Genomic DNA, 23,170 nt, shown 5'->3' on the forward strand with positions numbered 1-23,170 from the left:
ACCCCAATTTGGTGAGGAAGGTTGGACAGAGAGGAAAGGGATCGTGGAGGACGTGTGGTTGCTACAAAGTGTGTTCAGAATTTTGCAATCGGACTTAGCGGTTGCGGGGCGGAGGGGAAGGAAGGGGGAGGACGCTAGGTAACGGGAGGAGGAGCAGGAGACGTCACGAACCCACCCTGGATTCAGAACACCCGCTTTCCAAATTAGCCTCTCGGGTTGGGCGCGGTCTAGTGTACGCCCCCAGGACAGTGTTACATAGTTTATGAACCATAGAGATGACTGGATGACCGGGAGCCTAGAGAGCACGAAGGCCGCGCTCCTAGCCCATTTCCGTTTCCGCTGAGGCATTGGCGGTTGGTGTGCATCATGGCAACCGTGGTAAGTGTTAGGTGCATGTGGAAGACTGAGAATGACCCTTCTTACGGAGTCTGAAGGGGGAAGCTGGAGAGGAATCTTGGGTCTGAAAGAGGAGTGATAAGGAAGATGCCTGGTTTGACGGAGAAGGTCTGGGGAGTACTCCTGAGTCGGAGTGAGGATGCTGAGGACACCGGGTCTGAGCAATGGATACTGAGGAGGATGCATGTGTCTAAGGGAAGAGAGTAGAGGAGGATGCATGAGTCTGAAGAAAGAGGGTTGAGGAAGTGGCCTGGCTCTCAAGGAGGGGTTGGGAGGACACATGGATCTATGGGAAGTGTTGGAAGAGAAGATACCAAGGTCTAAGGGAAGCAGGCTGGTGTGTGCACCTTTGTGTTTGAGGTAGGAGGGCTAGAGCCTGAACCCCTGGATCTGAGGAGGGATCACAGTGGATGAGGCTTGGTTTAATGGAGGAGTGCTGGGGAGGGTACCTGAGTCTGAGGGAGGAGGGCTGAGGAGGGCACCTGGGTTTGAGGGAGGAGGGTTGGGGAGGGCACCTGGGTCTGAGGGAGGAGGGCTAAGGAGGGTACCTGGGTCTGAGGGAGGAGGGCTGGGGAGGGTACCTGGGTCTGAAGGAGGAGGGTGGGATGAGGACTCCTGAATCTGGAGGAAGTGTATTAACCACTGTGGAAGCTTCGTTGTGTGGCCTTAGAAGCTGATGGAGAAGGCAATTATGTATTAAGAATCCTGGGGGGTTGGGATTTAGCTCAGTGGTAGAGCGCTTGCTAGGTTCGGTCCCCAGCTCCGAAAAAAAGAAAAGAAAAAAAAAAAAAAAAGAATCCTAGGTCTGTGGGTAGTACAAGCCTTTAGTCCCAGCACTGGGGAGGCAGGAGCAGGTGGATCTCTGTGAGTTTGAGTCCAGCCTGGTCTACAAAACAAGTTCCAGAACAGCCAATGGTTACACAGAGAAACACTGTCTCGACAAACAACAGAAAGAGTCCTGGGTCTGATGGAAGAGTCCTGTAGACACTCAGATTTCTCTGTGAATGACTGAATAACCAGAGCCTGAAATGGCAGAGTCATGGTTCATCCCACATCATGTTCCTGTGATGTGGTCACTGGCCAATTCCAAAGTCTCGTCCCAGAGTCCTTCAAGGACTGAAACTGGTACCCTGATCTCTGGGAAAGTTGTGTTGTGTGCTTGAAAGCTCAGGTCACATAGATGGGAAAGTGAGTCAGGAGCCAGGAGGTGTCAGTGAGGAAGAGAAAGTATAGGTTAAGAGTGAGGGGTCTTGTCGAGAGAAAATTTGTATTTTCCAGAACCTCAGTTGGGCACATGTCTGTGGGATCACACCGTTATTTGAATGTTAAAGTGAGCGAGTAAAGCCCAGGAAGTGAGACCACACATATTGGGCCTGGTGTTAGCTCTCCAGACCTCCCAGGGAAGAAACAGTGTGGTTTTGTGGTGGCCTCGATTCCGAGGTTGAGCCCAGTCAGGTTGTAGGAAGGTCAGTGGAGTCTGTTGCTGTTACCATGGTGAGGAAGAGCGTGCCTTTGCTTGCCTCATGAAGGGCATGTGTGTAATAGTAGTTTGAGGTCCATCCAGCCTTCAAGAGATGACATTGGAAGGTTCCCACAGCAAGACACAGGCTGTGACCTCTCCTGGGCCATGGCTCTCCCGGAAGGCCTTGTTCAGGGAGGAGACATGCTGAGCTGTGGTTGAGGGTGGCTTAGCTTTGTGACTTCTTCAGTTCATAAAGAATATTACAAGATGTGCAAGGACCCACCGCCTGAATTCTTCCATCTCTTGTTTTCCCCGTTAGCTCGGGCTAGCCCCAGACTTGAGGCCCTCTTCTGACTCAGCCTCTCCAGTGGTTGCAGACATGCATCTTACTAGGCACCCTCCCCGAGCATTTGGCAGCCACTAATCTACTTTCTATGCCTGGCATCTCTTCTGGATATTTCATATAAGGATCATTCAACATGGAGGGTTTTTTAATTCATGTTTTATTTTCTGTGTATGGGTGTTTTCCCCCACGTATGTCTATGCCTGCAGAGGTCAGAAGAAAGTATTGAGTCTCCTGGAGCCAGAATTATAGTCAAGTAGTTGCCAGCCACCACACACGTGTGGGAGGTTTAACCTGGGTTAAAGGCTGGAAGGAAGAGCAGCCTGGTCTTCTCTCCAGCCCCAACATGCAGTCTTTCTTTTTGTTTTTTTTTTTTTTTTGTTTGTTTTTTTTTTTTTTTTTTTTTCTTGGAGCTGGGGACCGAACCCAGGGCCTTGCGCTTCCCAGGCAAGCACTCTACCACTGAGCCAAATCCCCAACCCCTCATGCAGTCTTTCTTAATGTGGGAAGCCCATTCACTCAGCATGTCTGTGTTCCTCCTGTGTGTCAGTGTCAGAGCTTCACTCCTTTTCCTGGCTGAATAATATTCCGTGTATGAATAGACCGTATCATGTTTGTTCACTCATTGGTCAGTGAACACGTGGTTCTTTGTGGCCTTTGGCTGTTGTGAACATTGGTGTGCTCGCTTTGTGGGGATTTCAGGAGCTCAAACATTCTAGGAGGTGTTTACTCATGTCTCTTCCCCGTGAGGGGAAACAGAGTTTGTGTTTCTTCAGGAGGCCCTGGTAGATGTTTATTGAATGAGCTCAGCACTGTAGCTTGCTATGTGTGAACATGGAGTCCAAGGTGGGCCAGGGTTGTGTGTACTGTTCCCTTTGCGAGACAAGTAGGTGCCTCCTGGGAGCTAGAGAGCTCGCTGGTCTGCGAGTCTCCTTGCCATCCTCAAAGAGCTCAGTATAGGGACAGGCGGGTTTCCTCATCCATGCACCATGTCGTGCCAGGGCCCTGAGGTGTGAGACACAGGCTATCTCCCTGGGCCCTCAGTGATGGGGCTGATGACGGCCATTAGTGATTGGTGGCTGCTGTTGGGGTGTTGCCTGCCTGTGAGGCGGGGAGCTCCTGGTGGGCAGCAGGACTGTGAGAGAACAGATGAAATGTGACAAATGGGAATCTTCTTACACATCACTGTCCTCACCCACAGGCAGCCACTACCAAAGTCCCTGAGATCCGCGATGTGACAAGAATCGAGCGAATCGGTGAGTGAGCAGGGTCAGGACCAGGGGAGGCACTACTGCTGAGTGACAGACAGACAGACAGACAGGCAAGGAAGTGACGGGGCCTTAGTCCCAGACTAGGCTGCTATACACGTAGCATGCCTCCATGGGGTTTTGGAAGTTTGAGGAGTGTCTGAGCTGTGTCCAGCACATAAGTGCGTATGGTGAAATGCTCCCTGAGAGTACACTGCCTCATTCCTGGTGAGCCTCAGGCCCCAAGCCTGCAGAGTACTCGGCAGGTAACCGTCAGATTCGTGAGTGTTCATGCTGGATGTCTCCTGTGACATCCGGAGGTGGAGAGTCTGTCATCCTGTCCCCGGTGAGGAGGCCAGCTCTCAGAGCAGCTGAGTAGTGAGCCCCACAGAGCCACAGGCAGGTGTGAGGCCTGCAGGGCGGCTCCCAGGACGCCAGCTGTGCAGAAGGCCACACCTACTTGTTCAGCTGTCCCTCAGCGGGTCGGACCTAGCTGTGTAAACCAGATTGGCGTCGAACTTGGAGAGATCCCCTTGCCTCTGCCCTCTGAGTGCTGTGCACCACCACGCCTGGCCTTGTTTTTCTTCTCGAGGTTTTCTCATATAGGCTGGCCCTGAACTCACTGTGTAGCTGAGGGTGACGTCACTGTGCCTGGCTGATGAATTCTACTTTTTTGAAACAAAGCACCCTCCCACTTCTAGTGCTTGAGTTGGAACTCAGGGCCTCATGCAGGCCCTGCGCTTGCTAAACCGCATGTCTTCCAGAAGTATAAGAGTGCATGTCATGGAGGCAGGGTGTGTTGGGTCTGGTACCTGTGCCCCTTTGAGGTTTATTTCAGAGTCACTGGATGCCGTTCAGGGATCCTGTCCTCACCTCTAGGCTGGGGCCCTAACCTGTCTCTCCGCATCCCTGTGGAATGGCCCAGGAATGGTAGCAACAAGCTCTGGCTTGTCAGTGTGATGTCAAAACAGCACCTGTGCCAAGTACCTGTATCCTCCCAGTGTGGGCCGAGACCCTAGCTCACCGTTAGTTCTTGGGCCCAGTGCCTGGGACCTTGGAAGCATCATCCAGACCTTGGATGCCAAGCACTTAACCAAGCTTGGGCATCGTTTGACCAAGAGAGCAGCCTGAGCTCTGGGGGAAGCCCTTGACTCAGCAACCACACAGTGCTGCCTAGAACCGGCCAGTAACTCTCCTTCCCTTCCTCCCACACAGGTGCTCACTCCCACATCCGGGGCCTGGGACTGGATGATGCCCTGGAGCCAAGACAGGTAGAGCCTTGGGGCTGGGCGTGTGGGCTGTTGCTGCCTGGCAGGTCTTCAGGCCTCTTGATTCTGTACTACAGCACCTCTGCTTCATGGGAGGCAGAGGCACTCGGTTCACCATGAATTCAAGGCCAGCCTGGTCTATAGAGTGAGACCCTGTCTCAGAAAGAAGAGAAAATCAGAACTGTTTCTTTTGTTTTCCAGCAGGCGGAATGTGTGCCAGGGTGTGGCGGGAATGCCTAGGTGGCTCTGCAGCCAGTCACCTTCCATGTCCTCTCTCCTTCTACCCTCCAGGCTTCCCAGGGTATGGTGGGGCAGCTAGCTGCCCGGCGTGCAGCTGGCGTGGTGCTGGAGATGATCCGAGAAGGGAAGATTGCAGGGCGGGCCGTCCTTATTGCTGGCCAGCCAGGCACAGGGAAGACAGCCATCGCCATGGGTAAGAGGCCTCAAGGGACAGATGTTCTCCTCTGTGCACAGCAGTGAAGCCCTCCTGTGGAAGTCAGGAGGAGGCTGTCTAGGGCCACTGAACACTTACGCGGGTCCCTGCCTTCTACACTAGCTTCCATGTTCAGCTCACTTGTATTCCAAGCAGGCTGCTAAGTTCCATCCTTCCCCACTGTGCTCGGGTCCTCAGGAGGAGTTGCAGCCGGCATGCGCATGCCTGGAAGCTGCTGTGGGAAAGTCTACCACACAGGGCCGCAGAGGTTGCTGTCTTTATGGAGTCTTTGCGGGCTCTGCTTCCCAAGTGCTGGGCCCATGCACCACCACATCCAGCGTTGTTTTGTAGTTCTGAATTTGGCTCATTGGAGTTTTGGGAATAGGAGAGAGAGGGTGAGCACTGGACTTGGTGACCTCTGCGGCAATCCACTGGTGACTCAGGGCCACAGCCACCTCTTGTCAGATTCCGTCCGTCCTTCAAAGCCTTCTCAGGCGTCTCGGCCTCCGAGACTCACCTGACCCACCAGTCGTCTCATTCCCACCTCTACTGAGACTGTGGACCGGGTGGGAGGAGCCAAAGTTCTGCCAGGAATCAGTTTAGGAGTAGTGCTCACCTAGGGATGGGGCCATGTCACCATGCCTCTACGGTGACTTGTACCAAGGCGGGAGAGAACAGCATGTCGGGAATAAATGGCTCATAGGTCTGGGCATGGAGTAGAGGCATGGATGGTTTTGAGGATGTCTGGAAACTTGGACCATAAACCACCACTGTGTCAGGGACGTGGGGCCAGCAGCCACAACTGCCTGACCTCTGGTTCCCACAGGTATGGCCCAGGCATTGGGCCCCGACACACCGTTCACAGCCATCGCAGGCAGTGAGATCTTTTCTCTGGAGATGAGCAAGACCGAGGCTCTAACACAAGCCTTCCGCCGTTCCATCGGTGTCCGTATCAAGTGAGTCCTGTGGGGTGGCCCCTCTGCTTGCCCGTAGTCCTGGTCAGAGAACCAGGGTGTCCTGGGCTGGTCTGACCCAGTCTGTGCTGTCTGTCCCACCAGGGAGGAGACAGAGATCATTGAAGGTGAGGTGGTGGAGATCCAGATTGATCGGCCAGCCACAGGCACGGTGAGTCTCCAAGGCTTCATTGTCCCAACACCTGTGTCACCCATGCTCCTGGCTAAGGCGCCTCCAGCCAAAAGGCAAAGGTGGGGCCGGTGGAGGTCGTCACGGGACCAATGGAGGGTGTCAGTGCCTGGTCAAGTGTCACAGGACCAGTGTGGGGTGTCACAGGGCTGATGCAGATTTTCTTATGAAATGAGAAGCGAGGAAACGAGTGTAAGGGCTGATGAGTTACCGTGGACACACGGATCCAAACTCCCTTCTCCCAGAACTCTTCTGAAGCCCTCCCCGGTGAGCTGCCTCTCAAATTTCCCACTTCCGGTGTCAGCCAGCCATGTCTGTCAGGTACTTGGGGTTTTTCTGCCTGGTCGTAGGGAGTTTCTGTTTCTTTTTTACTGTGCTGGGTCAAACCTAAGGCCCACTGTGTGTTAAGCGAGCTGCCCAGTTGTTTTGTTTCTCTAGGTCTGAGGTTCAGCCCCCAGAGCCCACATGACAGAGGAAGAGAATTAACCCTCACTAGGTGTCCCTTGACCTATATTTGTGCACGTACCCATGCATGTAAACAAAAATGTTCTTTATTTATAGAATAGATAGCCTAGTAGGTTTGTCTCATCCTGTTTTACAGTTGGTCTGAAATCTCATCTCTGAGAACTGAGGTGAGATTGCACCAGGCTGATGCATTGAAGCTAGAGGCTCTGGGAGCCTCTTATAGGAGTTGCTGGGGTGGGATCTGGGGCCTGCAGGAGCCATGTGAGCCCTCCACAGCCAAGCTCTTTTTTTTTTTTTTTTTTAAAGATTTATTTATTTGTTATCTATGAGTACACTGCAGCTGTCCTCAGACACGCCAGAAGAGGGGCATCAGATCCCATTACAGATGGTTGTGAGCCACCATGTGGTTGCTGGGATTTGAACTCAGGACCTCTGGAAGAGCAGTCAGTGCTCTTAACCACTGAGCCATCTCTCCAGCCCCTAAAATAAATAAATCTTAAAAAAAAAATGTTGTGTTGCAGCTGCGCTTGGTGGGACACGCCTTTTTAGACCAGCACTTGGGAGTCAGAGGCAGGTAGATCTCCTACTTTGAGGCCAGCCTGGTCTACAAAGGAAATTCTAGGACAGCCAAAACTACACAAAGAAACTTTGTCTTGTATAAAACAAAAAGCAAAGCCTACCTGTATGTGGTGTCTGAGGGAGGGTCTGCCTCCTGAGTGCTGGGGTTAAAGGAGGGAGCCGCCAAACCCAGCCTGGTGCGCTCGTGTATGTTATATGGGAACTGGTTGACACGGGCAGAGACTAGATGTTGGGTTTCCTGCTTTGTCACGGGGTTTTATATCTTTGAGACAGGGTCTCTTTCTGAACCTGGAGCTAGGCTGGCAGCCAGACTTTCCAGTGATACTTTCTTCATCCCCAACTGCTGGGCTTACAGGCCTGCCTGCATGTGGCTGTGCCTGGTGGTGGTAGTGGTGATAGTGATGATGGGACACCGGTGCTGCCATCCAAATTTAGGTCCTCATGCTTGCACAGTGAGTGCTCTTCTCTGCTGAGCCATCTCTAGTCCTCACCAGGATTTCCTTCCTTCCTTCCTTCCTTCCTTCCTTCCTTCCTTCCTTCCTTCCTTCCTTTTTTTCCTTCCTTTCTTTTTAGGATACAGTATCTCATGTAGTCTAGACAGGCTTTGACCTTGTTGTATAACTAAGGATGGCTTTGAATTTCTGTGCCCCACCTCTTGAGTGCTAGGCCTTGCCTTGCCCAGGTTGTGTGGTGCTAGGAAGGATCCCAGGATGTGATAGGCAAGCTGCTACCCACTCCCTCTTTCCTAACCCTGTTGTGTTTGAGTTGAATCTCACACCCCGGTTGCCTTCAGTGTCCTGAGTTCTGGAATTACAGGTGTGGACCAGTACTCAATTTGTTTGTGTTTTGAGATCATCTTTTTTTTTTTCCTTTTTTTAAAATAGGCCGCCCATACTGGCTGATGGTCCTCCACCTCCCACTTCTTAGTCTCAGATTATAGGATTTATAACCACAACCAGGTTATTTTTTGTTGTTAATGGAACTGAATTTAGCCTAGGCATGCTGCTGCCCAGTGACTTTAATAGTTGAAAATAAAGTTCTAAATTCAATCTATTAGTAACTCAATTTCAGATTTTATAAATATGTTAAGAATATTGTGGGTAAAGCTTTTCCCAAGAAATGTCTGTAAGACGTGTGTGCGCGTGTGTGAATTTTTTCTTTAGAGGCTCAGTGGTTAAGAGCTTGTGCTGCTCTTCAGAGGACCCAGGCTCGGGTGTAAGCATCCTTACTGTGGGGCTCACTGCCACCTGTAACAATATCTCCAGGGTTCCAGTACCTTCCTCTGCCTTTTGTGGGTACCTGTGCTCACATGCACAGAGCCGCATACAGGCACTCATACATGCTTGAAGTTAAAAAGAATAAAAATATTAAGATATACATGTGGGGTTGGGGATTTAGCTCAGTGGTAGAGCGCTTGCCTAGCAAGCGCAAGGCCCTGGGTTCGGTCCCCAGCTCCGGAAAAAAAGAGAAAAAAAAAAGATATATATGTACAGATAACCCCAGCTGCCCTTTAATTCCTCCTTTTACCCTGACTCCTACTGGGACTAAGAGGAGAAAATCATTTGTGAGAGGATCCAGAAACAGGAAACTGACTTCTGGAGCCGTCCTGAGTATATCAAGAGTGCTTACGTTGGGAGAGGAATGTGTGGGCTTTGTTTGCATTTAATTAATGTTTTATAAAAGGTTCTTTTCATTTGTTTTTGCATTTGCTTAGCGTGTATAGAGGTCAGAGGACAAATTATGGGAGTGGGTTCTTTTACTGTGTGGGTCCCAAAATCATTAGGATTGGTTTCAAGTGCTATACCCATTTGGACGGCCCAATTTAATTGTCTTTTTATTTACTGCTTTAATTTTTGTAATTAACAAAAATGTTATTTTTCTACGGGGGCGCAGATACTCGGGAGGCAGAGTGAGGCAGTCTCTGGACCACCCTGGGTAATAAAGTGAGGCTTTGTGAGGATGCACAGTCAGTGGTAGAGGGCCAGCTTGCCTAGAATTGACATGAGAGAGCGGGGTGTGCCTTGGTGGTACAGTGCTGGGCCCAGGGTTCTAGAAAAGAACAAAACCAAAATGCCTTTCCTTTGGATGTGAAGAGCTTTCTTATGTGCTTATGGTGACACAGCAGCCCACACACGTTAGGAGGGTGCAGCCTAAGTGCTGGCACCCGAGTAACCACCTCCCAGTGCCATCTCCTTCATGAGCTGCCTGGGCCACACCAATTTTGAAGCTGTGGCCACAAAGGGGTGACGTCCTCTGAACATTTACTGGTGTGTCACCCTCAGGGATCCAAGGTGGGCAAACTGACTCTCAAGACCACGGAGATGGAGACCATCTACGATCTGGGTACCAAGATGATCGAGTCCCTGACCAAGGACAAGGTCCAGGCCGGGTGAGCCACGGGACCACAAAGGTGGCTGGGCAGTGAGGGGAGTGGAATCCTCTTACTCTTTGCTGTTGCTCCTTCAGGGACGTGATCACCATCGACAAGGCCACTGGCAAGATTTCCAAGCTGGGCCGCTCTTTCACACGTGCCCGAGACTATGATGCCATGGGCTCCCAGGTGCTTGGCTCATCCCCAACCCAGCACTGGAGTGTTTCTCCATCTTCTGTCATGTCATGGGGTTGGATGCTGGGTTACCTCCCAGTGTGGGTCTCCAGGCTGTGTCCTGGCTGCCCTCACACCTGCCGTTGACCCTATAGACCAAGTTTGTGCAGTGCCCAGACGGAGAGCTGCAAAAACGCAAGGAGGTGGTGCACACCGTGTCCCTCCATGAGATTGATGTCATCAACTCCCGTACTCAGGGCTTCTTGGCCCTCTTCTCAGGTCAGCTGCCCTTCCCCCAACACCTTGAATGCTCTGGTACATCCTTTGCCTCCCTCAGCGTGGCTCACCCCCAACCCCAGCTTCTCTGCCCCTTTCTTGGCGCTGTTAGCTTTCTTTACAGACTTGATGCTTGTCTCTGTTCCCCGTCTGAGTGTGTCCTTCCCTACACTGCCCTCGAGTCCTCCCTCGGGTCACTCCCTCTGTCCTTTCTGGCCCTGCTGCTGCAGCCCAGAGCCCTCCTCCCCAGTGCTCCTCTGTCTCTGTCTTCACCCACCCCGGTCCTGGGCTCAATCTCTGATTCTGACTGACATCCCCATCTCTGGCAGGAGACACAGGGGAGATCAAGTCAGAAGTCCGAGAACAGATCAATGCCAAGGTGGCAGAGTGGAGGGAGGAGGGCAAAGCGGAGATCATCCCTGGGGTGAGCGGCCGCAGCCCAGGAGGGTATGTTTAGCCCTGAGGTACCAGGTGGAGAGAGCTTGATCTGTGCCCTAATGGCTTCCAGGTGCTGTTCATCGATGAGGTCCACATGCTGGACATTGAGAGTTTCTCTTTCCTAAACCGGGCCCTGGAGAGTGACATGGCGCCTGTTCTTATCATGGCTACCAACCGAGGCATCACCCGGTGAGCAGCTTTAGAGGCCTCTGCAGCAAGGGCACTCTGGGCCAGGGGTTGATGGTGGCCTCAAGGTGAATGACCATCTGCTGAGTTCCTCTCCTTACTCAGCTTGCCTCCAGTGTGGTCCTCACAATCCTGGACAGATAGAAAATCTCTTCAACTTGGATTTAAACTTGTTGGAGCAGGCACCCCAAGGGCCCCGGGAAGTTTACCCTATGCTGAGCACGGGGCTATCTATTAGATATGTCACAAACTGCTGTGATCAATCCGTCACTCAGACCCCGCCACTTGTATTGACCTAAAGACACTGTGGACACTGGGCATGTCAGCACCAACCACAGTCCTGGTAATATGGAGGCTGAGAAAGGACTCAGTTCTAGGCCAACCTGGGCTTCATGAGACCCTTTGTAGATAAGAGAGTATACAAACCAGTTTGGACAGCCAGACTTCCTGACGGTGGCTCATGACTTCATCAAGCACATCACCTTGTCTCGTGTTTTTAGCATGGCGTCTTTGTTGTTGTTGTTTTTGTTGTTGTTGTTGTTGTTGTTGTGTGAATGTGGGGGAGGCAGTATATGCAAGTATGAATGTAGGTGTGGGCAGAATCCAAAATAGTATGGCAGGTCCCCAGCAGCTAGACTTAGAAGCAGTTGTGAGCTGCCCGGTGCAGGTCCTAGGACTCTCCCTGGGCTCCTCTGTAAGAACAGTATGTATTCTAACCATCCCTCCAGCCCCTCTTTCTTCTCTGACTTACTTTTATGTGTGTGTCTGTGTGTGTATACATGCATGTGGTACCCACAGATGACACAAGTTTTCAGGCCCCCTGCAACTGGAGTTAGGTGTAGCTGTGGTGAAGGCGGATGGTGCACAGCCCTAAGAGGCTGGGACCTGGCTACCTTGCCTGCACTTCATTCTCCCCACTACTCCCACTTCACAGAGTAGGTCAGCAAAGCTGAGCAGCTTGCCCAAGGCCATAAATGTGAAGGTAGCAGGGGGGAGGGGAGGCAGCCCTAAGGTCCCCTTTGCTAGTTGATGTTCACTGCAATTCCCCAGTCCCTGAAAGTCCATGAGTGGTAGGTTAGATCTGGCAGCTGTCCTGAGCCAGCCCCTGGAGAACAATACTCATATCGATGGCTAAGCTCCCACGCCTGGAACAAACTGCCATGGGTCCCCTTGCCCACTAGGAACTGGGTTTGCCAGGGCAGCAGGGCACAGGACAGCTGCTAGCGTGCACAGCTGCCGAGAAGTGTGTTACTGGGGATGAGAACCAGTGCTCACAGTTACTGAGTTCCCAAGTGGGCTATGGTGGCACGTATGTTTTTGAAAAGCATCCATTAACAGTTTTTCCTGACCCCCAGGATCCGAGGCACCAGCTACCAAAGTCCCCACGGCATCCCCATTGACCTGCTAGACCGGCTGCTCATTGTGTCAACATCGCCCTACAGTGAGAAGGACACCAAACAGATCCTGCGTATCCGGTGTGGCATCTGCCCCACACTGAGTCGGGAAAGATGGGGTGGGAGGCCCTCCTGTGCCCTTGGCTCTTTTAGCCTCATTATCCGTGGTTCTGAGACCCCAGTATCCATGCGTATTATGGGATGGGTGAGTGATATGCCTGTTGTTTTGGCCTGCCTTCCCACAGCTGTGAGGAGGAAGATGTGGAGATGAGTGAGGACGCCTACACAGTGCTGACCCGCATTGGGCTCGAGACCTCCCTGCGCTACGCCATCCAGCTCATCACAGCGGCCAGCCTGGTGTGCCGGAAACGAAAGGTCAGCCAGCCAGTTAGCCTGGAGGACTGAGGGGTGGCCCTGGGGTAGCCCTTGAGCCATGGTACGTGGATATTTAGTGGGGACTAAGAACCACAGCCGGTGCCCGGGCATTTTAGAGAAAAAAACTTAGTGGTGGGGGTGGCCCCGTGCTGACATAAGCTGAGCCCCACCTGCTCTCAGGGCACAGAGGTGCAGGTGGATGACATCAAGCGTGTATACTCCCTCTTCCTGGATGAATCCCGCTCCACACAGTACATGAAGGAATACCAGGACGCCTTCCTCTTCAATGAGCTCAGTGAGTATCACCCACTGCGGGAGGGGCTGCATGGGAGCACCCAGGAGCTCCCTCACATTTGGCTTCCCCTCTCTGCAGAAGGTGAAACAATGGACACCTCCTGAGCTGACACTGCACCCCAACCCTTCCCAGCCTGTTTTCTACAAGTTCTAACACTGTGACTTTGTATAAAATTATTGAAAACTGGAGTTCTGCTGTATCCTCAGATCACACAAAAGGACATCGGAGTGCAGTTGTAAAGCCTTTATTGGGAGGGATGGTTAGAACACCTGCTGGCTCCAGAAGAGTGGGGAGTTAGTGGGTGGGCATCAGAAGAGGAGAAGGCCGGAGAGGTGGGAGAGGTCACAGGTCATTGGTTGAGTCCTGGGACCCCCACAGTCAGAGCTACTGAGACGGCAGGGCCCACAGCGGCAGCTGAGGGCCACAGGAAAGGAGACTATGGGGTCTACACCAGGTGGGCAGCCAGGGAGGCGGACAGAGGCGAAGCGCAGCTCACGGTAGGTGCACACTGGCTGAGGCACGGGAGGCAAGGCAGCTGGCAGTACTCGAACCTGAGTGCAGGGTAGAGAAAGTCCTCATCTGAGTGTCCCTTCCCTGTGCTGCTCCCCCACCCCACCCCCCGCAGCCGTTCTAGGCAGAATGCCCACCTGGTCCTGCCCCCACAGTAGCTGTGATCCCTGCCCAGGTGACATCTCCCTGTACCCCACTGCCCCCACCTGTAGCTAGCCTAGCAGCACTGTAGCGAGCCTAGCAGCACTGTAGAGCGGAAGTGATGTCCATGCCCATTTGGTCAGCTCACCATGCTAGGACAGTAGCCGGCACAGATGCTGGTGGTGAAGGTGATGCAGACTGGGCAGAACTCATTCTCTGCAGCCAGGGTTGCGTTGACAGGCCGGCACAGTGGCCGAAGGGGGCCCCTGGAGGCCCACACCACACTTGGGCTCAGCAGCAGCCACAGCAGCAGCCCCTGGGACATAGCCAGTGTCTCATTCTATCCCTGACCTGGCTTTTGCATTCCAGGTTCTGGAGCCGCTCAGTATAATAGAGAAACTGTCCATCAAGACCCATCACCCGCCATCAAATCTATTTCTCTTACTTGAAGTCCACCAGCTAGGAGCCCCCTTCCTCTCCATCCTCCAACCCCTAGGTCACAAGGCTGTCCATCTATGGGGTCTGCTAGAATCGGGAGGTACCCTGGGCCCTACCATCTTACCTGGAGCCTCTCCATTCTTGATACCTTCCCTACCTTGGGCACCTGGCTTTATACCTGCGGGTTGTGGGGGTGGCAAGGCCACTAAGCAGAGGCTACAGGCTTGGGTAACCTAGACACTAATCTCTTTGGGGGCGAGACAGACAAGGTCAGAGAAGCCAGGGACCAGCTCCAGTGTCTCAGTGAATTGGCCTCACACTCAGCCCAGGTGCCTGAGCTTAACTGACATTGGGAACACAGGGAACAGGTAAAGGGGAGAACTCTGCAGGCTGCTAGCTGGCCTTAGGATGCTGGAATGAACTTCAGTCAAACCCACTCCAATGATTGAGTACAACTGAATAGGAGGGCACAGCTTTGGTGTTCGGTTCTGACAAGTGAGCCTCCAAATTTGCTTTAAATACAACCAGAGGTGGGGCGCCGCCCCTCGCCCAGCCCCCTAATCAGGATGCCTGGATTGGGTCCAAAAAATGGGTGTGGTTTCAGCTATAAAACTTCTTGATCAGTAAACTCCGCCTGGAGGAACCTCTGCGAGGAAGGGGTGTGTCTGGGTTGGCCTACCCACAAGTCTAATGTTGGAGTTTGCGTTGTGGGTGGGCTTCACAGGCTCACACCAGCTCCCTCCTGGCACTCCCATAGCGGGAATTCTCAGTGCGGTAGGCCTTCGGTACACTGTAGATGCCTGGCACTGGATTCCGGTGGAGGCCTCCCCAGGGTGCGTCTACTAGCCAAATGCGGTCCATCCCACAGAACGGGTGTATCGGGGGTCTGTAGGACTCCCGGGTCAGAGGCAGGGCTCCCAAGTTTGGCACGATCGGTTGTGATGGGCCTGCGCGGGCTGCGCGTACGCTGGGTAAACTTTTCAGCTCACGGCGAGATGCCTTCTTGGGCCAGCTCTGGCAAATCTCCGATTTCTGGTAGGGATATCCAGACAACTTCCTGTGGGCGGGGCAGCAGGTGAGTAGGTCCAAGAACAGCAGAGCTCAGATTCCAGGGGACTCAAGGGCCTAGAAATTGTTTCTTGCTGCCTTGGAAGAGGCTCTGAGGAGCTGAAGAGTTCAGCTTGGGTCAGTACTGTAGTTTCTGCATACACAGTTGGAACTGCCAAGGAGACAGGGTTGCTCACCAGCACCTGCTGGGCGCAGACTCACCTTGAGAAATCCCGTGCAGAAGTGGTCATGTAAGGTTGGAGACGATCGAGGACACCCATCTTGTTCACTGTGAAGGGTTGGCCAGCCAACTTGGGGTTCCTCGTCCAGGGGATTAGGGCCTGAGGAATATAAAAGAAAACCCTGCACCCTATCCAAACAGTGGCCAAGAACCCAAAATCCTGCTGCAGTCACACCCTTTCTAGTTTCCCGCCTAGTCAAAGCAAGTTACCCTGACACTGGACATTAAGTACACCTTGAATGACAATTGCACCTGATTGCTTCTTGCCAGGTAAACCTAATTTTATCTGCTAACCCAGACTTGCCTCAGTATCCTAGTCAGCTCTGGGGAGCAACTACCTAATTTAGCTCATTGCACCAGCAGTCCACAGAAGCAACTTCCGAACCTTCCAGCTCTCCAGTCCCCACAGTTCAAGACTCAGTACCCTGACCCCCAATCCAATATCTTCTAGCTACCCCGTAGAATGCAAGCTTCCTTCAGCCCAGAGGCTCAGTCTTGTCCCTAACCCTCTGGAAAGCCTAGGCTCCTTCCTGCAGTGCCTATGTAGACCATGCTACCTGAGAAGGTCCCCCTCGATGGTGGTCAGCGAGCTCCAGGGATAGGGGCTCTGCCAAGAGGGGGTCACTCTGATCCAGATCTGGCCAGTCCTTGTACTGTGCTTTCGTCTCACTGATCTGGTATTTTGTGGTCAGAGGGACACCCAGGCCTTCATGTCTCCTTAGCTACAAGAAAGGAGTCCAAAGATTCAAGGTGAGGGAACAGGGACTCCAGAGTCCAACTCTCTCACCCCCAGACTGCTGGATCCCAGAACTCTACCTTTTCTGCCAAAGACTTGATGCCTAGTGTCCGCCTGGGGTCCTCATGTTCTGGTGCCTTGGGCTGAGCACAGGGGCCACTGCCCCACTTCGGTGTGTGTGCTGAGCCTGAGGTGGTTTCCCATCTGCTGATGACTTCGTCGAAAGCCCAGATGTGTGGGTCCTGTTTCAAGGCCGCAGGCAGGGGCTCCTTGACCGTACACTGAGGAGAAGGCATAGATTAGCCAAAAGACCCAAAAAACCAGCCCCTTCCTTCCTCCAACTCCTGGTATCAGGCTCCCAGACCCCTCCACCTTCAGACAAGAACCTAACCCTAGACCTCTTTCCTCCTAGCACACAAGTTTGTAAACTGCCCCCTTTCCCTAGGTCTCACCCTCCACCCTCTCACCTGTAGAGCAGGCGGAGGAAAGGACGCCTGTGGGATCCTGTGGTGGGCGACCCCGCTGCTGGTGAGATGCCAGTTGGGCCAGGCTCCAAGCACCTCAGTTTCAGAAACGGGGGACCAAGGGGGCCCATATCGCAGAGCTAGGGTCCGACCTGCCATGGTCCTCACCCTCTCTGGGAAGCCAAGAAACACCCCCCCCCCCGCTTGTTGTGGCCGTTGCCCCTGGTAACAGAACCTGCCCACTCTGAACCCAGCCAATGGCGTGTGGAGGGTTAGGGGAACCCCAACCAGAACTTTTAGAGAGGAGGATCAAAGACCCCAAAGGAAACACAGATACGCAGGGAAGGGTGGAGACTCCCAACAGAGGAGGAGAAAGGAAACGAGGTCAGGGGAGGGGACACAGCAGACACAGACAGGCTGACTCCGGAGAGGAACTAAACGCCCCTTTCCCATAGGGCCCCTGGCTCCTGGGTTGCCAGGCCTGCCCACCTCGGGGTAACAATTTCCAGACAGCTCTTCTCCATGAAGGCTGAGCGTCCCCAGTCCTGCCTGCCTTTCATTTGGTTGAAACCTTCCACCTGGGTATGGGGGGTTGGGGAGACGGAGGGAAGAAATACACCAGGAAACACTTAGAAAAAAAGGGGGGCATGGGCTCCTCACTCACAGAAAAGATGGGAAGTCAGAGTGGGAGGTGGTTAGGGGGTGGGAATAGGGCCACCCTCAGAGCATCAGGGGTATATTCTGTCTGGCAAGTGGTCCAGGCTCACGCAGGGTGGGAGAAGCTGGCCTTCAAAGACTGTTTATACACCCTCCTGTGATGGCATAGGCCTGTTTCTCCCGACACTAAGGAGGCTGACGCTGGTGAAAATGATGAGTCCAGCCTGATCCCTATAGGGAGACCCTGTCTCCCAGGTGTGATTGCACACAACTGTGATCCTGGCGCCCAAGACATTAAGGTCCATCTGGAGAATACGGACCAGCCAATCCCAGCCTCAGTTCCCAGTACCTACTTGGTGCCTCACCACCATCTCTAAGTTTAATCCCAAAGGGATTCAATATTTTTGTGGTTGCTGCAGACACCCATGCGTGCAGATATCCATACATGCAGGCAAAACACTCAATACACATAAACTTAAAGACATTTTCTAAAAAGAGAAAAAAAATTAAGGTCATCCTCAGTAACATTCCAGTTTTAGGCCAGCCTGAGTTTCATGAGGATGTGTTCCACAGCATTAAAGGGGGGAGGGGGGTCAGATGATGGAGGGCTTGCCTAGCACGCAGGAAGTCCTGGATCAATCGCATCCCCAGCACCACATACATTTTAATGAAAGCACTTGGGAGGCAGAAGCAGAAGATAAATTCAAAGCCGAGCCACACAGTGGTGATAAAAGCCTTTAACGGCAGCGTTAGGGAGAAAAAGACAGGCAGCTCTTTGAGTTTGAAGCCAACCCGGTCTACAGAGCGAGTTTCAGGACAGCCAGGGCTACACAGAGAACCCTGTCTTGGGTGGGGTGGGGGGAGTTCAAGGTCTGCCCTCCACTGAGCTGCATGAGGAGACTGTCTCCACATCAGAGCTGAACAAAAAGACAAAGGGCCGTTCCAGATGTGAGGCGTCTGTGCTTGCACTCCCCATGGGGTTGGGCTCACTACTTAGGGCAGGATGGATGGATGTATTCCACAGAACGCTTGCACACCTTGGTCAGGTCAGACTTCCCCAGTAAACCTAGGCTCCTGGAGAATTCACTGCCTTTCCCTGGTCACATCCTCACTGTTTCGGGGCTAGTCGCTTCTTTTGTTTTCCCATATGACCCATTTGCCCTTGCCCCAGACAGGTCAGTTTAAAAGTATGTAACCCAAGCTGCCCTGGACTTCCAGGCACTCTTCAGTCTGCAGCCTCTCAAGTATTAGGACTACAGGTACATGTCATAACACCCAGTCCCAGGTCTTTTTAGTTTATTAAGATAGACCCTCATATAGACAAGACTGGCTTCAAACTCCCTATATAGCTGAGGATGGCCACAAACTCCTCATCCACCTGTCTTTTCCTCCCAAGAACTGGCACTGCAAATGAGTACCACCGTGCATGGTTTATGATACGGTGCTCAGGATAGAGTCCAGGACTGTGTGCATGCTAGGCAACCAGAAACAGCCTACTGATCGAGGCCTAGCCCCAGCTCATACATTGATTTTTCACGTAGTCTTTCCTCGTCTCTCTTGTCAGGGTAAGCCAGGATCCTCTGATGTTAAAATAGTTAGCAGAGTCACACATTAGGTCTGATACACAGTAGATAGTAAACATTGGCTATTATTATTAATGTCAAGTTCCTCCGGGAGAACTCCTATTCATCAGTTGAAACCCCATTTGGTTTCATCATACATTCCACACAGACTGAGCTCTCAAAATGAGAGAGATTTGATTCTGTGGTTATTTCAGTTCCCAGTCAGAAGGCACGGTAGAGCAGTCGGGCCACCCCTGTGGTCCTTTCAGCATCCAGCTTTTTTTTTTTTTTTCCTCCTCAACCTGAGCGGTTCCCAAGCCTGGACGTCAGGCACGGCCTGTTCGGCTGAGGAGCGTGCAGACGCAAGCTGTGTCGATCCGAATCCAGCGCCAGCCCACGCGGCCCTGAGAGTCTGCAGTCAACGCCCGCACATAGGACTGTTTAGCCTTGCATTCTGAGAGCCAGTGCCTCCGATCCACGCCGCGACAGCCCCCTCCGCCCACACCTGGGCCACCTTCCCCAGCGCTTTCGGCCTTGCAGCGCGTCTCGAAGAAGTACTGACGCAGGGGACTGCCACCTGCCGCAGGCACCTCGCCCAGCACCTCCACCTCGCGCCCACGCAAGTCCACAGCTGTCCGCCGGTCGGTCACCCAGCCACTCACTGCATCGCACACTGCCAGCTCACCCCGGCGGCTTGCTGGTGCCGTCTCACTCACCCCGCGCCGGCTGCGGTTGGATGGGGCCCCTGCCGGCTCCCCATAGGCCCCGGTCTCCAGCAGGAAGAGGAGAGGGGGCCCGGCAGGGGCGCCCCTTGACAGGGCCACTCGGGGAGACAAGAGATCCCACTCAGGAGCCAGAAAAGGGGGCAGGGTGGAGGAGGGGGGTTGGGGCTCCATGGGGACGCTGGGGAGGAGGAGAAGGAAAAGGAGGAGAGAGCAGGAGTGGCGAGGGAGCATGGCTTTGCACACCTGAAGATGGAGAAAGAGGTTGTTGTTAGAGAAGGACAACACGAGTGACAGAAGTCAGGGACCCCTCCTCCTGCCCCACCCGTGGGCAGACGTCAGCTTGGTAGACTATGGGAGGACCTTAGGGGTACCTTATGCTCTAGAACTGGTGGAATGCTTAGCTTTTAGGTTAATGATAAGTATTCAGTTAATGTAAATAAATAGACAAAATTGGGTGTGGTGATGCACACCTGTAACCTTAGCAACCAGGAGGCACAGGCAGAAGGTGGCCACAAGTTTGAAGCCTGTCCCGTTTACATGAGTTCCACATCAGCTAAGGCAGTACAGTCAAACACAAGGAGAAATGCTTTCCACCGGGTCACGCAGCCGGGGGAAGTGGCATGGGTCAGATTTGAACTCTGTGCAATGCCACTTGGCCTTCATGGTCCTATAACCTGGAGGAGCCCTTGAATCCTGCGGTTTTCAAGGCTTTAATTTCCCTGAGTATGAGACTGACTCGGCTGCTGGGAGATGCTGGGAGGGAGATGGAGAGACTAGAACATTCTAGAAGCTGGGCCAGGACTGGAAAGCAGCAGGTGAATGAATACCAGACCTGTCAACAGCACCTCCACCTCCTCACTCTGGGGCTGGGGGCCCCCAGGCTGTGTGGGGCCCCTGTGTAGGATACAGGTAGTCTCCTCCCTGACATCTCAGGAGAGGGAGGGGGCAACCACCTGTGGGAGGAAGGAAACCAGTTACATAGGCGGTTGGGGGAAGGGCGCAACCGCTCCATAAAAAGATATCTTTCCAGAGTCTTTGAAAGCCTAGGGTACCCTGGAGTAGAGGCTCCGCCCACCTCCAGAGGACGCCCACCCCCCCCCACCCCCGTGCAGGTGACAGCTTTGGAGGGATGGGAAGCAGATGGGGGCAGAGAGGAGGGGCAGGTGAGGCAACTGGAAGAGATTACATCCCCTCCTCCCGTTCCTCTACTAAACGCGGCAGGGGTGGAGCTGGCCTGGACACCCGGGTCCCCGCCGACCCACGCTCTGGGTCCCTGAGGCTGCTTCCTGGAATGTTCGCTCCTCGCAGGACAGGCCAGGGCCCGCCCAAGACTCCGACTGCGCATACCTGGAGTGTCTGGCTGGCCAGGCTCCGAGGTGGGGGAATGGGAAGTGTTGAGTGTGATCAGGGGCAGAGGTTTACCACACCACTACAGGGAGTGAGGGTGCCCGCTGCCTCCTCCGTCAGACTGTGTCCAGGTCCACAGCTGTCTCCTTCCTCAGACCCAGGGGCCCAAGGCCCCTGAACCATCCTCCCTCAGCGAGGGTGACCTGGTTCCCCAGATGCCTCCTCCTGCAGACTAAGTTTCTTGGACTTCAGACGCCTCCTCCCTCAGACCCACAGGTTCTAGGGTTGCGGCCCCTCCTCCAAGATACTCATAAATGGAGATTCCCTGCTTTCACATCCAAGAAAATTGGGCTGGGGGTCCCTGCTCTTGAGTCGGTTGGAGGGGGACCCGCTCCAACTCTGGGAGACTTCCGTCCTGCCTCAGTTTCCTTCGCCAAACCCCGCCCCCGTCGGCCCCGCCCCCGTCCCTCCCTACCCGGGGGCCGGGCGACCCGGACCGTGGAATCTGCCAGAGGAGGCGCGGAGCTCTTACCTGGGGCGCCCTTCTCTGCTCCCCCGCTGCCCCTGGCGCCGCTGCGGCTCCTCCTCCGGCTCGCTAGCAGCTCGGACGCCCGCTGCTCGCCGGCTGCTCGCCGTTTGCGCTTGGGAGGGCCTGGGTCTGGGAGGAGGCGGGGCGGCGCCCGACGGCGGAGGAGGGGCGGCGGATCCCGCCTAGCACGCGCGGGCCGGCACCTCGGAAGCCCGGCCTCGGCCACTTCAGTTCTAGAAGTCTAGGCTGTAACCCTCCTCCATCAGACACTGGGGTTCACACCCAAACCCTCCTCCGTTAGACCCGAAGGTCCAGGCTTCAGCCCTCCTTCAGACACAGGGGTCCAGACCCCAGTCCTCCTCCCTTGGACTCAGTGTTCAGAACCCCAACCCTTCCCTTCAGACCTGGATTCAGGCCTGGAGTTGCTATGGTGTCTAGTGCAGGTTCCCACCCTCCGCTCCTGTCTCCCCTTCTGGGTCTCCCAGCCAGACATTAGCCAGCTGGGCTTGTGCAGTGATAAGGCTCAATGCTTGGAGACAGTGACTGTCCGGGCTCCCCCACATAGTCTTCTATCCTGGAATTTCTTGGCCGGGGACCAGGAAGTCTTGGGGTGGATAAGAAAACTTAAAGGTAATTAGAGCGAGGAGACCATGATGGGTTTTCAGAACTGTGACCCCCTAGCGAAACAGCCAGCTGTGACCACAAGGAAGACAGAGGGGGACAAAAACCCAGCCAGAGAGACAGTGCCCTAGGAGGAGGAAAACACCCCAAGGGGTGGACCTCAGAACGAAAGGCGGGATGCTGAAGAGACCTCAAGCAGAGGGTCCCTGCAGCAGAAGGGCCCCAGGGTGGCAGGGCCCTTTCCTCTGCCATGCCCCCACTCTAGGACTCCAGTTCCCCTACCCCCGAGCTATATTTAGGAGGAAAGCTGACACTCGCCTTTGGGGGGGTCACCCAGCACCCATCCCCCCAACCTAAATATAGCATGGCAAAGTGGCAGGAAGGGTGTCCCCGGATTAGGGTGTTCCCCTCAAGGTGCCATCCCAGCCAGGGTGACTCAGACCCCACTCCAGTTGTTTACTGGCAGTGGGATGGGACACTTCCTAGTCTGGGTGTCCATTTGGGTCACCTCTCTGACCTTTCATTCTTTCCTGACACTGCCCATCCCTCCCAAGGGACTCCAACTCCAGTCTCTGGGCATCAAGGGAGAAGGCTATAAAGAGGGAGAAAGTCTGTCTCTTGTCTTGATTCTCTCTCTCCCTCTGTCTGTCGGTCTGTCTGTCTGTTTCTCTGTCTCTGTTTCTCTCTCTGACTCTCCCCCTCCCTCCCTTCCTCCGTCTCCTGTCCCGCTCCCTCCCTCTCCTTCTCTCCTCCCCTCCCTTCCCTCTCCTGTTCTCTGAGCTGTTTTCCCTTCTGCCTGGCATCTGTTTTCTCTCCAGGGCCTGCTTCCCCCTCTGCCCCCAGCACCTCTTCCCTGTATTCTGTGATGGTGTCCGTGTCCTACATCTGTCTTTGGTCCCTGTGTGCAGATCCATCTCCATTTCTGCGACAGACAGTGGGTCTGTTGGAGTGCCGTGCCCACCTTGAGATTCTGTCATGTCCTTTACATCACACCCTTGCCACTGTCCCTCCTTCCTCTCTCTCATATGGTAATATGGGTGGTGAAGATGGCTCCCCACATCCTTTCCCTGATGGCTCATGGCTCAGATGGCTCAGAGGAGCCAAATCCTCCTGACAGCCCCTCTAAGATGCCTCACCCTCAGGTCTTAAGCAAGAGTTCATATGACTACAGCAGGTGACATCGTTATAAAAAATAACTCAACACTAGGCACCGGTGAACAGGTTTTAATAAGTTAATGCCAGTCAAATACCTTGAACTCTTGTTAGTGATTGTGACCTCTCCTGCTCCCCAGAATGTGTCTCAGTCC

The 23,170-nt window shown here is 53.9% G+C and overlaps 4 protein-coding genes across 4 annotated transcripts; 1 reads left to right on the top strand and 3 right to left on the bottom strand.

Moving 5' to 3' along the window:
• The first annotated feature begins 23 nt into the window (after nucleotides 1–23).
• Ruvbl2 (RuvB like AAA ATPase 2) lies at nucleotides 24–13,077 on the top strand. Its single transcript, XM_032893647.1, has 14 exons — nucleotides 24–378; nucleotides 3,403–3,457; nucleotides 4,664–4,719; nucleotides 5,008–5,149; nucleotides 5,976–6,105; nucleotides 6,208–6,274; nucleotides 9,619–9,725; nucleotides 9,803–9,896; nucleotides 10,037–10,160; nucleotides 10,487–10,581; nucleotides 10,666–10,784; nucleotides 12,137–12,256; nucleotides 12,421–12,845; nucleotides 12,924–13,077. Exons 1-13 carry the CDS (start codon nucleotides 367–369, stop codon nucleotides 12,578–12,580), a joined length of 1,281 nt encoding a protein of 426 aa, XP_032749538.1. The 5' UTR covers nucleotides 24–366; the 3' UTR covers nucleotides 12,581–12,845; nucleotides 12,924–13,077.
• On the bottom strand, nucleotides 13,074–13,906 carry LOC116892154 (lutropin subunit beta). The gene is made up of 2 exons (XM_032893648.1): nucleotides 13,645–13,906; nucleotides 13,074–13,396 (listed from the first exon to the last, which is right to left on the bottom strand). The coding sequence occupies exons 1-2, from the start codon at nucleotides 13,819–13,821 to the stop codon at nucleotides 13,154–13,156; spliced, it is 420 nt and encodes a 139-aa protein (XP_032749539.1). The 5' UTR covers nucleotides 13,822–13,906; the 3' UTR covers nucleotides 13,074–13,153.
• A 754-nt stretch (nucleotides 13,907–14,660) lies between these two features.
• On the bottom strand, nucleotides 14,661–16,581 carry LOC116893324. Its single transcript, XM_032895142.1, has 5 exons — nucleotides 16,426–16,581; nucleotides 16,039–16,239; nucleotides 15,780–15,944; nucleotides 15,204–15,322; nucleotides 14,661–14,991 (listed from the first exon to the last, which is right to left on the bottom strand). Exons 1-5 carry the CDS (start codon nucleotides 16,579–16,581, stop codon nucleotides 14,661–14,663), a joined length of 972 nt encoding a protein of 323 aa, XP_032751033.1.
• A 1,332-nt stretch (nucleotides 16,582–17,913) lies between these two features.
• Nucleotides 17,914–21,331, bottom strand: Ntf4 (neurotrophin 4). Its single transcript, XM_032896036.1, has 3 exons — nucleotides 21,246–21,331; nucleotides 20,199–20,319; nucleotides 17,914–19,609 (listed from the first exon to the last, which is right to left on the bottom strand). Exon 3 carries the CDS (start codon nucleotides 19,595–19,597, stop codon nucleotides 18,968–18,970), a length of 630 nt encoding a protein of 209 aa, XP_032751927.1. The 5' UTR covers nucleotides 19,598–19,609; nucleotides 20,199–20,319; nucleotides 21,246–21,331; the 3' UTR covers nucleotides 17,914–18,967.
• Nucleotides 21,332–23,170: the final 1,839 nt, after the last annotated feature.

This window comes from Rattus rattus, chromosome 2, assembly GCF_011064425.1.
Source record: "Rattus rattus isolate New Zealand chromosome 2, Rrattus_CSIRO_v1, whole genome shotgun sequence".
NCBI classification, from domain to species: domain Eukaryota; kingdom Metazoa; phylum Chordata; class Mammalia; order Rodentia; family Muridae; genus Rattus; species Rattus rattus.